A 15682-nucleotide genomic window follows, 5' to 3' on the forward strand; every position below is an offset into this window, starting at 1 on the left:
TTTCAGCATCCCTCAGTTTCGTCTGATGAGTGTGCGTTCCGGAGGCCTAATTAAGTCCTTTTTCCTTAACCACACTTTTTCTTATAAGGAAAGGATTGGAAGTGGACTTTCCGGATGAGAGGATACATGGGAAGGAAAAATATTTTCTTTCTGTGCATCCTCTCCTCCGTCGATTAAAGGTAGGCAACGCATATGCAATTGCGTATGTCATGGGCAACGGTTACTTCGCTATTTCAGGTGGCCGCTCGCTCGTTTGCCACTTTATAATATAAATATAAAAAATACTAATTAGCGCCAGTGAACCATAACAGTCTATAGTCGGTCAGAGCTACTGTACTGGCATTATGTAAATCAGAGATAAAAAACACCATTCCAGTACAAACATGTCAAAGCAGTTGTGGACAGTTCACCGCCGCTCTATGATTCTCGGATTTTGGCGCGAAATCTGCCAAAATGGTGGCGGAACGTCCTCGATGTGGCGCTCGAAAACACGCGGCTAGTGATGGCTATTAAAAGGACGCATTTTAATCGAGTTAGTTTAATTTTTTTGCATTTTATTAGGTTTGAAGGATCTTTATTCATCTTAGTGATATATAACTAAGGAATAAATAACATAATTATAAGTAAATAAGTATAATAAAAATAGATTTACCCTCAATAAGTTCATATTGTAAGATTTAGGACAAAAATATTTCCTCATAGGGTAAAGTGGACAGTTATTGGACAAAACGCCTTCATCACACCAACATTTACTACGACAACCGGGTGAACTTCTTCAAGAGAGTACAAAGGGACAATAAGGCTTTGTACACGCGCTTACTTAACGCTGTAAGTAAAAAACGACGTATTCAAATGGTTACGTATCATGTAAGAATTTAGACTACGCACTATACGTTTCAAATTAAATAAAAAAAAGTTAAGAAAAAATATTTTTAGACTTAAAAGACTAATGATGAGAGCTTCTATAATAGTTTACGATATTATTAATTTAGATGGAAGGATGGATGTTTATTTGAAGGTATCTCCAAAAAGGCTGAACGGATCTCTATGAAATTTGGCATATAGAACATAATCTGGAAGAACACATAAGCTACTAATTAAGGTTTTTTTTTTAATTTCGCGCGGTTGGAGTCACGTGCAACAGCTAGTATTTAATATATTTACTCTTTATACATTTACTTCCTTCTCAATGCAAAGATTCCCCGGATAGCAACAACAGCGGAATTAGAACGCGACTGGCAACGCAACCGACAAGAAATACTTTACAAGGCCGTCAACAAGTTTGTTCTCTTCCCTCCAGTGCCGCAAGAGACAATCGAAGACGCCATCTTTTTAAAACCATCAGGTGTAAAACGACAAAGGTAATGTATCTTGTCACAATGTAAAAAATATAAAAAGTTCACAATAACTACATTAATAATAACCAAAATCGATTTAAAACAAAATAATCATCGATTTTTTAATTCACATCCCTAAATACCATAGATAGAACTGTCAAAATATGTTCTATTCTCTGTTCCAAAGTCATTAAACCATAGACACATGAAATAATTTAAATCTATAGCAAGTCGGTAGTAAGAAGCAGTTTATTTGAATTCTTAAAAATCTTAGTATTTCTTAAGATTATAGATTGCAATTAACTTTTATATTGAATTAGGGTATATTTGAGTTTACGGTTTCGTGGCGGTGCTGTAATCGGCGTATTAAAAGTGGAACTGTTTGAGGAGGTGTGCCCCGAAACATGCAGATTATTCCTCGAATTATTGGACGGTGACACTGGCTACGGATACATTGGGACCTGCTTTTTCAGGTAACAAGGCTTTTTTATGCTGTTGTTAACTTAATTAACTAACCGGTTAAGTTTAGTTGCGATTATTTATCTTGTAATACCGGCATCTTGTTAAGTTAATAAGCTCTGAAAGATTTGCATGACATAAAATAATATCGAGAAAATAATAAATAAATTTTATTTAGAAATGTTTTTACAAATAATACTTTCGATTATCTGTTCGCAAATAATACAATACCTCTTTGGTAAAAAGTTATAAAATCTTTTTGCGTTGAAAAATATTTAGATCGATTTTGACAAATAGTGGTTGACATCGAGTCCGAATACAAAAATGTAGTCAAATAATGGTAAAGCTTGTTTGGTGTCTTACAGCGTTTTTTACGAGTATAATTTTATTTCTTTTATTAATGTACACGGGTGTGATTGATGTGAGAGGAGAGGAAACATAAAACACAATGCTGGTGTCCGGAACTACTATACTGGGGACCGAGATCCTTTTGAAGATCATAAGTCCGGAGGGCCACACGTTTAGTGCGTCCTTCGTCGACGAGACGCTAATCGAAGATATCAAGAATCGTGCCATCGACTTCTTTTACCCGAACGGCGAGCACGGAGCGAGCCGGTACAAGCTGATCCGAGTGTACGACACAACCACGCTGCACGACTTCCTGACGTTAGCGCAGGAGCAGTTGGCCATGCAGGAGGAGCTGCTGTTGGTAGAGCGCCGTCTGCCTGAGGCCGGAAACCTTTGGGACCTGGGCGCCGTACGTGCGCCGCAACAGACGGCCATCGCTGCCGCCACCGCTTCGCTGCCGCCTCCGCACAGCACCGTGCGCCAGCCCAACCTGCAGGCGCTGCTCTCCACAAACGAGCTGACCTACGAGTTGCGCAAGATCCTCATATCGCTGATCGAGGCAGGTGCAAGGCTCGCTGCCGCCGGCAGGAACTACGAACTAACGTTAGCACAGCTCTCCGCCGCGCTAGACGAACCGCAGCGCACTCGTGAGCTGGACGCCCAGGTCATTACGCCACAGGAGATCGCGGCGCGCTTCAATGTGCCGCAGCAGGACGCATCCCCTCCCGCCGCCGGCGAAGCGGAGGGACCATTTAGACGCGCCGCACACCTCCAGCGCTTCCTTGAAAAATTCCGTACTTGGAGGCTAAAGATAGCGGAGCCGCCCAACGCGGAGGCACTCGCGGCGCTCAATGACCTTGGGTTTACTTCTGAGGAGGCGGACGAGGCGCTGCGCTGCACCGGCTGCAACGTGCCCGCTGCCGCCTCCTGGCTCATCGGGGAGCGCGGCTCGAGCGTGTTTGAGTTGGTGAGCGGCCTGCCCGACGGCCTAATCCTGCAGACACTGCTCAAGCAACCACAAATCCAGCGCGGGCTGCTCAATACGCGCATGCTGATAGCCTTCATCGCGATGGTCGGTCAGACTGGCAGCGCCGCACTGTGGCTCAACTCTCCTCACGGCAGCCCCCTATTGTCGCAGATCTCGCGCACCTACCACTCGGAGAAGTACTGTCTCGCTGTCAACCAGTTCTCCAATGAGCGACCTGCGCAGCCAGCAGCGCCATCCACCTCCAGACAAAGGCGTTGATTGCAATTCTTTTAATATTTTCTAATAAATTGTTATAATTTTTGTAATACATTTTTGCTTTCCCTTCCTGATCCTTACCTTATACAGAACTTTCCTAAACTGGCGTCTAAAATTCATCAAGTTTCTTCCAGTGAAAGTTCCGTTGAATCGGTCCAGCAGTTCCGAGATTACGCGGAACAAACGGATTGACACTTCAATTTGATTAATTATATAGATTTCATGAGTTTGTTTCAACCATAAAGTGTGTGTGAGTAGGAAGGTGCCAGGCCTGTTCTGGCGGGGCGGAGACGTGGCGCGTGACTGTGGCGGCGGTTGCTACTTGCAGCGCGGCCGGTACGTCCCTCTGCCCGCAGAGAACTATCACTTCCCGCACTCCATGCCAGGTACTGTACTACACTTAAGTATTCATGTACAACTACTGTTCTTAATATATGGTTAAGGTGGCAAACGAGCGAGCGGCCATCTGAAATAGCTAAAATAGCGAAGTGACCGTTGCCCATAGACATACGCAATTGCATATGCATTGCCTACCTTTAATCGACGGAGGAGAGGATGCACAGAAAGAAAACATTTTCCCTTTCCATGCATACTCTCATCCGGAATGTCCACTTCCACTTCCCATCCTTGCCTTATTAGAGAAAAAGGGTAGGAAAAGAAAGAGGACTAAATTAGGCCTCCGGAACGCAGGTTAAGTTAGGTTAGGAAATGATAATTTTGCTTTTTTCCGTCTTAAACGCACATGTTGATGTTACGGGGCAGTTAAATCTATCTATATTAGAAATTAGAATCCACACCAAAGCTATAAACCGCTACCATCAGCGTCAAAATGACGAAAATCAAATAGGTACAAACATTCCATCTTATAGCCAGACCATTTATAAAGGCCATGGTCGAAATCTATCGACTTTTAGAAGTTTTTTTTTATCTTAATTGCAAAAAAGAAATCTTTATTCATCTCAGGTCTGCTGTCGATGTGCGTGACGCGCAACAATGAGGTTTGCGGGATATTTAACATCACTTTCAAACCTTTGCCACAGTTTGACCTCAATAACGTCGTTTTTGGCAGAGTGAGTATTTAACTCGTTTAATAGTTAAATCAAGCTGTACTCATCTTATCCCCAATCAAGTAGCTTCTGAGTATTTCGTCTTCCAGATCGAATTATCTTCCGTCTATGCAATAGATTAAATCTTACTAATATTATAAATACGAATGTTTGGATAAATGAATGTTTGTTAGAAGGAATCTCCAGAACGGCTGTATAGATCTGGTTGAAATTTGGCATAGATGTAGAACATAGTCTGGTAGAACACATAGGCTACTTATTAAGTTTTTTTTATAACGTGCGGACGGACTCACGGGCGACAGCGATGTTCTAAAATCGAAAATCTTAATCGATTTTTACAAATAATCGATTCAAAATATGACCTTTTTCAATTTCTGAATCGTGTTTTTTATATTGTTTATTCAACTGAGAAAACGTTTTTTTTTCAGATTATTCGCCCGTGCAATGTGTACGAAGCAATTCGCGGTTTGGGCGACGCACTGAGCACTCAGCCCGTCGTGGAGATAGCGTCCTCAAGGCGCTTCGTCAATAAAAAATGGAAGAGCGGCGTAAAGAATACAAAATTAGTTGCTTTAAATACAAACAAACGAATTTAAAATGAACTTTTATTAATTAAAGCGATTTAACACTATGGACTCTTTTTCGACGTATTGCTCAAAAAAAAAAAATTCAAAATATTAGTTTATACGGAAACTTTTTTACCATAATTAATATTTTAAAAACATTGCCATCTCTTGGTGAATAGCTTAACTTTACAATGTTTTAGTTTTGACGTTTTTAATGTCTCCAATTAGAATTTTTGGTGCACAGTGCCATCTATTATTGAAAAGTAATACCAAAACTTCAACTTTTCATCAACAGATGGCATTTTGGAGAATCAAGTGCCATCTATTGTCCAAAAGCTGATTTTTTTTACAGCTTTACATCAACAGATGGGAGTCCTTGTTTCCGGTAAAAAAACCGGAAACTGGGACTTAATATTTCCATCAACATATTACAGGTTGACAAGACTCGTGTCCGATTCTCGCAGTGCCAGGTAACTTTGTCGGTGGTCGTACCAATGACCATTGCAAAAGTAGAGCTGTTTCCATGACCATAGAAGATTGCTCGATCAGTGGAATAAGGATGGGAATTTGCAGAATGTATTACGCATAATAATTAATTTATGTAATATTGTATAAAATATTGATCTCTACCAATAAATTTTTAATTAACCTGAATTAGGTAGTTTTAATATCCTGTGTCCTGGTTTTTTTTAAATTTGTTAATTGCATTCTTATTTTAAACTTAAATTAAAAATGAAACTACAGTTGATCCTTATTTTTATATATTATTGGATATTTCAGAAATGTATTTCTATCTACGTACAAAAATTACATTATTTTTTTCTTTAAAAGTTATCCAAAACATATGTTTAGAAATTAAACACATCTTAATTAAAATCAGTCTATCCAACAATTTGAATATAATGTTATCGACTTTGTGGAGGCCAAAAAAGTTCATCGTCCTCTGTTTTATTTTTCAAATGTCTGAAGATTTTCCTGAAATAACAGAAAACAATTAAAATATTAATTACTTCAAGTAATATAAGTAATTTTAATAAAAACTCTGGGAATTAAATGGTTCTAACACCTCATTCTTAAAAAAAAATCAGCAAAGCTACAGGGTGTCAGGCATAAAACTTAGACTTTAAATCGTGTGGACATCTCACCATATCGTCCTGGGCACGTGTCCCCAGTCATGTGGCACGCGCGCCAGCACGCGGCGCACATCTGGTGCGGGGGGTGCAGTATTGTCGTCACCGGCGGGTGTACCCCCCGTGCCGGGGGTCACGTCGCGCACTGTCACGTGACTGGCGCGCGGCCAAGCCAACTCACGTGCGTCTTCTACCACCAGCTCGATGCGCAGCGTCACTTGCCAAACACGCCGCGTATGGAAATTCGCCACCTGCATTACATCCAACATTTATAATCATGTAATAAAAAAAACAAAGAACAAGGTAACTGAGTGGTACTCACAGTGAGCAGTATTTTGCCGCAATGTGCAAGCGTGAAGGCGAGGTGGGCGCGGGCGTCGGCCATGAGACGCGCCCAGCGTGCGGCGGCACGTCCCACGCCCACACACCGGCGCAAAAGCGCGCCCACACCGCGCCCTCCACCGCACCGCACACACTCGTACCGCATCGCCTCACAGGCTAGCCGCACGCTCGCGCACGCCACAGCATCCGACTCTGAAAATACAACGAAATTATTATCTAGCAATATCTTTCATTTATATTTTGACAAATTTCATGACATACTGATGAACCTAATTAAAAATAAAACTTAAAATTGCATAATATTTGTATGGGTAAGATATGTTACCTTGATGCACTGGCTCTATGGTGATGCTGATGAGTGGGGCGTCGGTTCGTGCAGGAGGTGAGGTAGGGGCGGGGGGCGGCAGGTCTGTGACGTCACGCGCCACGCGCACCGTCAGCCGCAGCCGCCGGCGCAGCAACAGGAAGCGCCACGCGTCCGGCTCACACCCCTCACACTCGCACTCCCTACTGCTACATATAAACAAATAGAACTAAGCTGCCTGTACTCATATTATTACGAACAACATTTAATGGTTCCAATATATCTAACTTACCCCATGAAAGAGAGGGATTCAATCTGGCTCATGACGTCACTACAATCGTCGGTGTCGGTGCGGTCGCTGCGCGCGCCGACAGTTTCCTGCGAGTCCGCCACTGTCACCAGGCTCGGCATATACTCCATCTCTTTCATCGCGTTACTGCTAGTGAAGGACGTCAGCTCGGTGCTCGTGCAATCCTTCAAATCCTTACGGGATATCGTCTCGGTCTTCAACGTACTACAGGAACTCGATTCTAAATCGTCAACTGGGTGTAAAAATTTTTCTTTGTCCTCCTCATTCAATTTGCATACTGTTACGTGCTGTACTATTGCCGTTGTCCTCACTCTAGGTTTTGTATTGTTCAGAAGGTTAGTTTTGACACATCTTTTACCTGGTTCATTTTTAAATGGCTTGTTAAAGGATTTATTGGTTTCCGTCCTATAGTTTTCACCATGTCTCGGACTTGAGGATAACTTCTGCATCTTGCTAAGTGGTTTAGGTGTGATGTCGGCGACGCATACTTTGTACTGGTCATATTTAGCGCGGTGGTAGTTCCTCTTCTGGGCTCTAGAGGAATCAACGTCGCTCAATTCCAAACTCGATTCAACATTATTTTCAGCATCGTTCAGTTTGAATATAACTTTAACAGGTGATGCCTTCACTGGCTTGACAGGTGATCTGATTTTATTTCCGCTATCTGTTTCCTCGTCGACTAGAGTAAGGGATGAGCTGGCTTGTAGTAGATCTTTGTTACATTTCATAGCTATTAATGTGTTAACCTGAGCAGTTGTACTGGCGTGACGATTTTGCGTGTCTAAGTAAATTTCACCACCGATTTTATCATAGGATTCATCAGAGTTTTCACGTATAGTATTATTAAATTTATCTAAATGAACATCATTTGTATCAAAGTTGTAATGCGTAGAAATTCTTTGTATATCCATAGCCTCTTTTATTTGTTCTTCTAAAAAGGAGTTACGTGGTGATGTTTTAAAATCGTTTTTACCAGGTCCGGAATTAGGTGGTTCTGATTTTCTGGGTGAATATCTGTGAATATCTGTTTTACCGGATGGACATAAGATAACATTATTTAAAGGATTCTTATGATCAAATATTAACACTTGTTTAGTTTTTTTCTCGTTGTGCACGTGGCAGTCTACATCAGAATCGACAGTAGTGGCAACATCTGTAGCTGTATGTTGAACATCATCGTCATCATGTCGACGAGCTAATATTATATTGGATTCTGATACTGGATACGAATTTATATCGATGATATCTATTTGACTAGATGTGATTATATTCGTTTGCAACTCTTTGTTATCTGTCGCGTTGGATTTTCTATTTATCCTATCAACACCTGGCACATGGAAAGGCATCAGATCCGCAGACGGCTTAACCAGATCCTGCATTAAAGATTTGAGGCTTTCTGGGACATCATTCAAGAATGTAGGAATGACTTTAGCTTTGCTATCCTTTGATTCAGATATATCGACTGGAGCGATCTTTTTTAATGGAGTTGAATTTGAATTGCATTTAATTTCATCATTAGATTCGTCGAATTGTAATGTTTTTACAACATCTCTGCTCACGTGACCTGATTTACGACGTATATTGACCTCTTTATATACATCATCTGTGTCTTCGTCTGTCGCATCATTAGTAAAATAGTCTTCACTCTCTATGCCTTCCATCGCTTCTTGTGATGACTTTGGTATTTCAATATTCTGTTGTTTATCACAACTTTCTTTACTGTAACTAGTTTCTACGTCAGTTTTTTCTTGCATTTCAATAGGGACATCGATAATTTCTTTTGATGATTTACACGTATCCAGCTCCGGTTGGTTAGGCAAAGTTTTATCTGTGAAATCCGTCAACATTTCTAGTAGTTCTTTAGTATCGTCTGCCTCTTTTGGGTATTTGTCTTCGGTATCGATTTTGTTTTCAAGTGATTTTAAGTTTTCATCACTTTTGGTATCAGAATTAGAATTTTTCTCCTTAATTTGTGAGTCATTTTCTTTTTCATAACTCAAACTTAGCGGTAGCCGAGGAATATTTTCTGGTTGTATTATACAACTTCGAACTTCTTTATGATCTGAATTATGACTAGATTTCTTGGTTACGTCTTCCTTTGTTTCGTCTGAAGTACGCTCAATCGATTTTGCCGGTTCTACCTTTTTTTCGTTTATAATACAATCTTGGGCGAATTTCCCTAAAGCGATTTCAGATTCTAGACCTACCATTACATTTTTGTCATCCATCCCATCGACTGATATGTTCAAAGATTCACCTGACATGTTCAAAAGTTCATTTAATATTGACGTTTTATCATTTTGTTTTGATGACGTCACATCTGCCGTTTTCGTATCATCTGTATAATGTGATACATCCTGTATCAACAGACTTACTTCGCTTTCTTTCCCGGATTTTGATTTCCTCGTTGTATCTTCATATTTATTTATAGTTCTATCGCTTTTAACATCACCCTGTTCTGTTCTTAATCCTTGGTGTTTTGAAACATTATGTGTCGTTACAGCTTGATATACGAATACATCTTTATGTTTGTGTTCTGTTGTTGATTTGAGACTTTGCGTTTCTAATTTTTGATCAACACAATCAATGTAATTCATAGATTTAAGTAATGTCTCGTCGTGTTCGGATAACTTTGTATGGTCGTGACACATCATTGTAATGGACATATCTTTGTTATCGTTATCATTTTCAACTATGGTTTTCTGTAATTCTTCTTTAGCTTCCTGTAAAGTTCTTGATGCTATTGAATTTTTATATATGTGGTTATCTTCAATATTAATACTCGCTTTTGTCGTTTCTGTAGGCACTAGGATATCAATATTAGATGTATTAATTTTTGATGGCATATTGTCTTCAGATTTTGTCAGCATACCTTCACTCGCAGACACAGACGACAGTGGATCGATATTTACGTTTTCAAATATCAATAACGTATTGTCTTTATTAGATTTGTTTTCATTTAATATAATATTTGTTGGAATAACACGAGTAACAGATATATCTCCCATTTCATCATTATCAAAAACTATAGTGCCTCTTTTGGGTATACTTTTCCGTGGTATTTCATCTGATTGTAATATTTGCGTTATGGACATGTCAGAATAAGTTTTGGAATGTTCCAACTTTAATGAAGGTTCCTGAGTTATGTTATCTTTTATATTCATAACTTGTTTATCTGAATACTGACAAAGACTTTTTCTAGATATTTGCTGTGATGTAATATTTCCTAGATCTGCACTGTACGTGTTTATATTATTTAGTAGTTTAGTAGGTTCATGTATGGATGTTTTTTGTTTTAAAATTTCCTTCTGTTCTAATATTATGTTAGATGTAATAACTTGAGTCATTGATATGTCACATACGTTATCCTCATCACTTTTTACTGCAGTCAGATTATCGATTAATATATCATTTGGTGAATCAGTCGACATATTGGTGATAACATCACTTTTATAAGACAATCTTCTATCGTTTTCTCTCTCTGTGTTGTCGATATCTTTTTCATTATTTGGTATATTAGTTTCGGGTATGTTACAATGATCTTTAGAAACTTTTATATCAGAAATTATTGTGTTACTTTGTACATTTTCTTTATTAAAACTATCTCTGATGATTTCTGATAGATTTTGTACATCTGCTATTTTATTTGGATTATTATTATCAGAAATAAGTATATTTGATGGTAAAACTCTTGTTATTGATATGTCAGCTTTTTCATTATCAAATACTATCGTATTTCTTTTATTAGATTCGTTTGATTTATTTGAAATCAACACATTTTGAGGAACAGCTTGAGTGAAAGATAAGTCTAATTCACATTGAGATGTTGCTACAGATTTACTTGAGATAGATTTATTATGGAGTAATAAATTCATTGGTACAGCTTGAGTTATTGATATGTTATCAACATCGTAAAGAACAGTTTTATTTTGTGGGACAATTTTAGAAGGTAATGCTTGTGTCATAGATAAATGACCATTATCTTCAAAGACAATAGTTTTTCTTTTTTCTTTTTCTAATAATATATTCGTTATAATAGCTTGTGTTACAGATATGTTACCTATATCACCATTATCGTAAATTATTGTTTTTCTTGAATTTGACAAATCACTTTTGTTAGACATTAAATTTAGAGAAAAATCATTATGTTTCTGGTCACTCATTGATCCAACAGACGCACTGGATGCTGCAGGTACATCTATAAAATTAGGTAAATCATCATTCAAATTAAGGACAATAGTTTTTCTTTGCGGAGGTCGATCTGATATATCATGGGATAGAGTTTTATTAAAATCTTTTTGATTGAAATTATTTTTATTTTCCGATTGTATAGTTAATCTTTTACCATCAAATACTAATATTTGATTTGGTGTTTCATTTATAGCGAAATTTATACTTTCTTTTGGTGTTACGTAAGGATTAACGGCAATATTCTCTTTATCTAACGTCCAATCATTTTCTAAATTAGATATCTTATCTGTTGTTTTATAATTGAGTAATACTTCTTCGACTTGATTTCGTACTGTGTCTGTTATAGACATGTCAAATTCTTCGCATCTAAATCCGATAGGTTTAGTGTTAATATCAAATTCAATTTGTTCTGAATTCATTGTACTAAACGGTCTATTTAAATTATTTCTAGGTATTAATAAATCTTTTTCGATCTCGTCTAAATCGTAACATTTATTTTTAGATGCACCAACCGGTTCCAGAGATGAGAAATTTATATTAATCTTGTTGGACATTTCAGTTAGCATCGGATTTGTGACATCATCTACAAATATCTTACTCTTATGATCCGTTAGTGAACTTAATTCAAAATCACTCTTTGGAACTGCTAGATTTTTATCATCTAAATCATCTTCCAATGCTGCAAACTGTTGTGTTAAATTTCCACGTAAAGACATGTTTAATTCTTGTGCTATTGGATTATTTAATGTTATAATGCTACCGAAATTATAAAATTCTTCTTCATGAAATTGTTCTTCAAATATTCTCTTGCCCAAATGTCCTACTGTTTGTTTCGGTGGATTCTTTGCGGAATCATTTAATGAGGATTCCATTGATTTATTTTGTTCCACGTAAAAAGTCTTCCATGTGTTTGTTGCTTCATCTGTTATGAATTCACTGAAAGAATATACATTTATACATCTACTAGCTGCCGCCCGTGACTCTGTCTGCGCGGAATTAAAAAAAAAACTTAAAAAGTATCCTATGTTCTTCCATACTATATTCTACATAAGTGCTAAATTTAAAAATGATCTGTTGAGCCGTACCGGGGACCTTCAAACAAACATCCATCCATCTATATCAGTCTTTCCCAAAGTGGACGATAACGCCCCTTGTGGGCAGTAAGAGACCCAGAAAGAAAATGGGGGCGTTGTGTAGATGCCTGGGGGATTTTTAATTTTATTTAGCTAGGAGGCCTGTTAGACAACGACTGCATGAGCTCTCGACTCTCAACAACAACTTGTGAACATCAACTAATATGAATTAAAAGATTGTTTAAACTTTAATATGGGGGAGCTAAAAAAATATTTATTCTCAAAGTGGGCAGTAGACAAAATAAGTTTGGGAACCACCGATCTAAACTTTTGCATTTTTAATTTTAGTAAGATGTAACAAAGATTTAAACTGACTACCCTCATTTGTTAAAATTAGTTTAGTTATTTAAGATCTAGGTCACATTGGAACTCAGAAACCCGGTACATAAAGACAATCTAAAAGATACGCACGCTACGCCGGTACGTCGCGAAAAGCTGACGCGTCGGCTCTTGGTGGTATCAGGCGGCGTAGCCACATTGAGCTCCAGCTCCGTGAGAGGAGTGCGCGGTGCTCGCTGGCTCTTCAGTATGGAAGATCTACGTTTTCGGCTGAAATCAAATAATTAATAAAAAAAATTAATATAAAAGTTTTATTCACAAACATGCATTATAATTTAAGGCAACATACCCATACTACATGACTTATTTTTTTATTTTTTTAGTTTTTTCGACCCTACCCTCCCCTCGGTGACCTCTTAGTACATGGCAAGACCCCCTAAAGGTTTTACATAGTAATTTATAATTATTTTTAATCATTTCACAGGTAAAAATTGAAAAAGAAATAATTTGGCTCATACTCTTCTTTATAGCATAAGACTGCATGCATTCTTAAATTACTAGTGAATTATGTATTATGAAAAGAACAAGTAACAACTATGTGACTAAAATCTGAGCCCCCCCCCGCTCCTGTGACTGACCATAGTATTTTAAAGACTCCGCTTCCACCCCCTAAATGGGTATCATAGCATGAGTATGTTCCCGAAGTCATAGATTTTCTAATAACTATTGGTAGAATATTTTTTATTAAAAACAAGCTAACATCCATGATTCCGTCTACAGGACATTGCAAAAAACTTAATAAGTAGCCTATGTGTACTTCCAGACTATGTTATACATCTATGACAAATTTCAGGAAGATCTATTTAACTGTTCTCGAGACACCTGATTACAAATATCCATCTCTCCTTCATCCATCAAATAATTCACATTTATAATATTGTTAAGATAACTTTTAGCACTTCCTTTCCACATAAACTATATATATATATAAATTTCTTATATATATATACATATATAAGAAATTTCATATTCAACCATTCGCTTAATCTTAAAAGGTGTAAAAAGTTTTCGCTTCACATATATTATGATTTATGGGAAAACAATTAATCCAGTAGATATTGCCTACTACAACATCCTCAATATTCTAACACATCAACAATGACTTCATGGTTTACAATTTAATACTATTGTATTACTTTAGAATTTTTAAAAATTATAACAAAACACCACACTACCAACTTTTAATTATCTAAGCTTTATTCAATAATAATTTTCTAATACGGAATGGACAAATAATAAGAAAGATTAGCAACAATAGCTGTTTGTGAAGTCATAACAAAAAAGGGTAAAAATTAAAATGATTGTATGAAAATATTCTTAATTTTAAAACACAGTTATTAAAAGAGAATAATTTGAGCGAGGAATGTTTTTGATCGCATTATAATTTATGAAACAAAAACTTACGAAGCCGTAGCGTCTAAACCGTTCCCGTGGGTATCATCCATGATTAGAGTTAATTTTTAACTGTTCTCGTTTCATCCACTTCAAGTGATTACAAGTCTATCACTCTCAAATAAGTAATAACAATAAACACTAAACCACCATAATAATAAATGTTTAGGATTAGAAAATAAACAAGTTGAATATTAACGACTTATTTTTTGAATTGACTTGACACAAACTTGACAGTTATGTTCCTTTTTAACGCAAATCAATGTTGCCAGACTATTTATCGTGAAGTATGATTAGTTTTTATTAAATTTTTAATTTTCTTTTGTGGTATTTTATTCTTTTGGTTGTTAATTATAAAGATGATATCAAATTATTCAACGCCCAAAAACGAGAGCAACCAAAGAATGGTTTAGTTTCATAATACAGAGACTTCTAACGTGTTCTTCAATAACTATTCCTAATTAAAATGTATCATGTTATTATATTAACTTAAAAATAAATAAAGAGATTAAAAGTCAGCATTTAAAGATAATAAAATTGAAATTGAACAGGGCTTTTAAAATACAGAACAGTGGGATTAGAAATCATAAAGAGGGCACAAATGCCTCAATAATTTAGTAAAATTCTAAGGAAAAACTTAAATTTAATTCTTTAGATTGTTAAGTAGGTTTATAGTATTTATCGCGGATCACAGAAAATTTATTATTTTAGAGCAAAATTCTCATTGATGGTTGCCACATACCATTGTACTATATGGCTACGAATTCAATTAATTCTGTATTGTATCTATGTATTTGATCTTTCTGTACGCTTATCTTCGTGTTACGGATGTCCATGGGCGGCTTTGATCACCTCGGTGTTCCCGCCGCTCGTTTGCAACCTTCTCTTATTAAAAAATTGTGTACGCTATGAAGTGACGCCCTGTGAGTGAGCTTTTGTTCTATTTATGTATATTAAGGCAACTTACAAAACATATCCGGTGATAACAGTTGTAGTCGTGAGCAAGAGTATAGTACATACTCCGATCCAGCTGTTAGTGATGGCACAGCATACGTCTGGTGGTCCAGGCATTGGGAGCTGAACCACGTGGGCTCCGTGTTTGTCTACATTTCTGAAATTTAATATAAAACTATAATTTTTCTAACATTTTTATTGTTTATCACTGTAATTTATCACTGATCGTTTTGCATTGTCACTAATGCCATTTTGGCAGAAGAAAAAGATATTTCATACGGCCAGTGAGTGTTTTAATTTTCGGTTTAAATTCAAAAGAGTTGATAATTTAAATATCAATAAACTTTGCTGGTAGTTTAGATGGACCGCAACTAAATTAAATTAATTTAACTAGCATCTGGGCAAAATGGCCATCTGCTTAACTATAATTTGATAATTCCAAGGACAATGATTTTAAAGCCTACGCAAAAGTATAAGCTTAGGATTGAAGCAATCATTGACTATCATACTTTAATTTATAAAAAGCAGGAATACGAATATGTGAATACGATCTGGCCATACGTTGAC

The 15682-nt window shown here is 37.0% G+C and overlaps 3 protein-coding genes across 5 annotated transcripts in view; 2 read left to right on the forward strand and 1 right to left on the reverse strand.

Moving 5' to 3' along the window:
* LOC106122757 (uncharacterized) overlaps nucleotides 1-5091 on the forward strand; it is a 6595-nt gene extending 1504 nt beyond the window's left edge. Inside the window, exons 3-9 of the mRNA XM_013318844.1 lie at nucleotides 377-532; nucleotides 703-828; nucleotides 1198-1361; nucleotides 1658-1810; nucleotides 3646-3773; nucleotides 4351-4457; nucleotides 4883-5091. Of these exons, the coding sequence (XP_013174298.1) occupies nucleotides 377-532; nucleotides 703-828; nucleotides 1198-1361; nucleotides 1658-1810; nucleotides 3646-3773; nucleotides 4351-4457; nucleotides 4883-5050 (1002 nt within the window). The 3' untranslated portion in view covers nucleotides 5051-5091. The remainder of the gene's footprint in view (nucleotides 1-376; nucleotides 533-702; nucleotides 829-1197; nucleotides 1362-1657; nucleotides 1811-3645; nucleotides 3774-4350; nucleotides 4458-4882) is intronic.
* On the forward strand, nucleotides 2058-3605 carry Kpc2 (Kip1 ubiquitination-promoting complex subunit 2). Its single transcript, XM_013319051.1, has one exon. It carries the CDS (start codon nucleotides 2245-2247, stop codon nucleotides 3388-3390), a length of 1146 nt encoding a protein of 381 aa, XP_013174505.1. The 5' UTR covers nucleotides 2058-2244; the 3' UTR covers nucleotides 3391-3605.
* A 677-nt stretch (nucleotides 5092-5768) lies between the features above and the next one.
* Nucleotides 5769-15362, reverse strand: LOC106122824 (uncharacterized). 3 transcript variants are annotated; one of them, XM_013318935.1, is made up of 7 exons: nucleotides 15129-15362; nucleotides 12842-12979; nucleotides 7089-12233; nucleotides 6818-7002; nucleotides 6473-6684; nucleotides 6166-6401; nucleotides 5769-5995 (listed from the first exon to the last, which is right to left on the reverse strand). In XM_013318935.1, exons 1-7 carry the CDS (start codon nucleotides 15230-15232, stop codon nucleotides 5926-5928), a joined length of 6090 nt encoding a protein of 2029 aa, XP_013174389.1. In that variant the 5' UTR covers nucleotides 15233-15362; the 3' UTR covers nucleotides 5769-5925. The 3 variants fall into 3 exon arrangements, with proteins under 3 accessions (XP_013174389.1, XP_013174387.1, XP_013174390.1); XM_013318933.1 differs by having other exon boundaries at nucleotides 6818-7005; XM_013318936.1 differs by lacking the exon at nucleotides 15129-15362 and adding an exon at nucleotides 14174-14354 and having other exon boundaries at nucleotides 6818-7005.
* Between the last annotated feature and the right edge of the window lie 320 nt (nucleotides 15363-15682).

The sequence above is a fragment of the Papilio xuthus genome, unplaced genomic scaffold, assembly GCF_000836235.2.
Source record: "Papilio xuthus unplaced genomic scaffold, Pxut_1.1 DF826776.1, whole genome shotgun sequence".
NCBI lineage: Eukaryota > Metazoa > Arthropoda > Insecta > Lepidoptera > Papilionidae > Papilio > Papilio xuthus.

Excerpts from the sequence above, each read along its gene's own strand:
- Kpc2 (XM_013319051.1), top strand. The coding sequence starts at position 2,245 with ATGCTGGTGTCCGGAACTACTATACTGGGGACCGAGATCCTTTTGAAG.
- LOC106122824 (XM_013318933.1), bottom strand. The coding sequence starts at position 15,232 with ATGCCTGGACCACCAGACGTATGCTGTGCCATCACTAACAGCTGGATC. Across the intron at positions 12,234-12,841 it reads TCGCGACGTACCGGCGTAGC|TGAATTCATAACAGATGAAG; the intron begins GTGCGTATCTTT and ends ATATTCTTTCAG. Across the intron at positions 7,006-7,088 it reads GAATCCCTCTCTTTCATGGG|CAGTAGGGAGTGCGAGTGTG; the intron begins GTAAGTTAGATA and ends GTTTATATGTAG.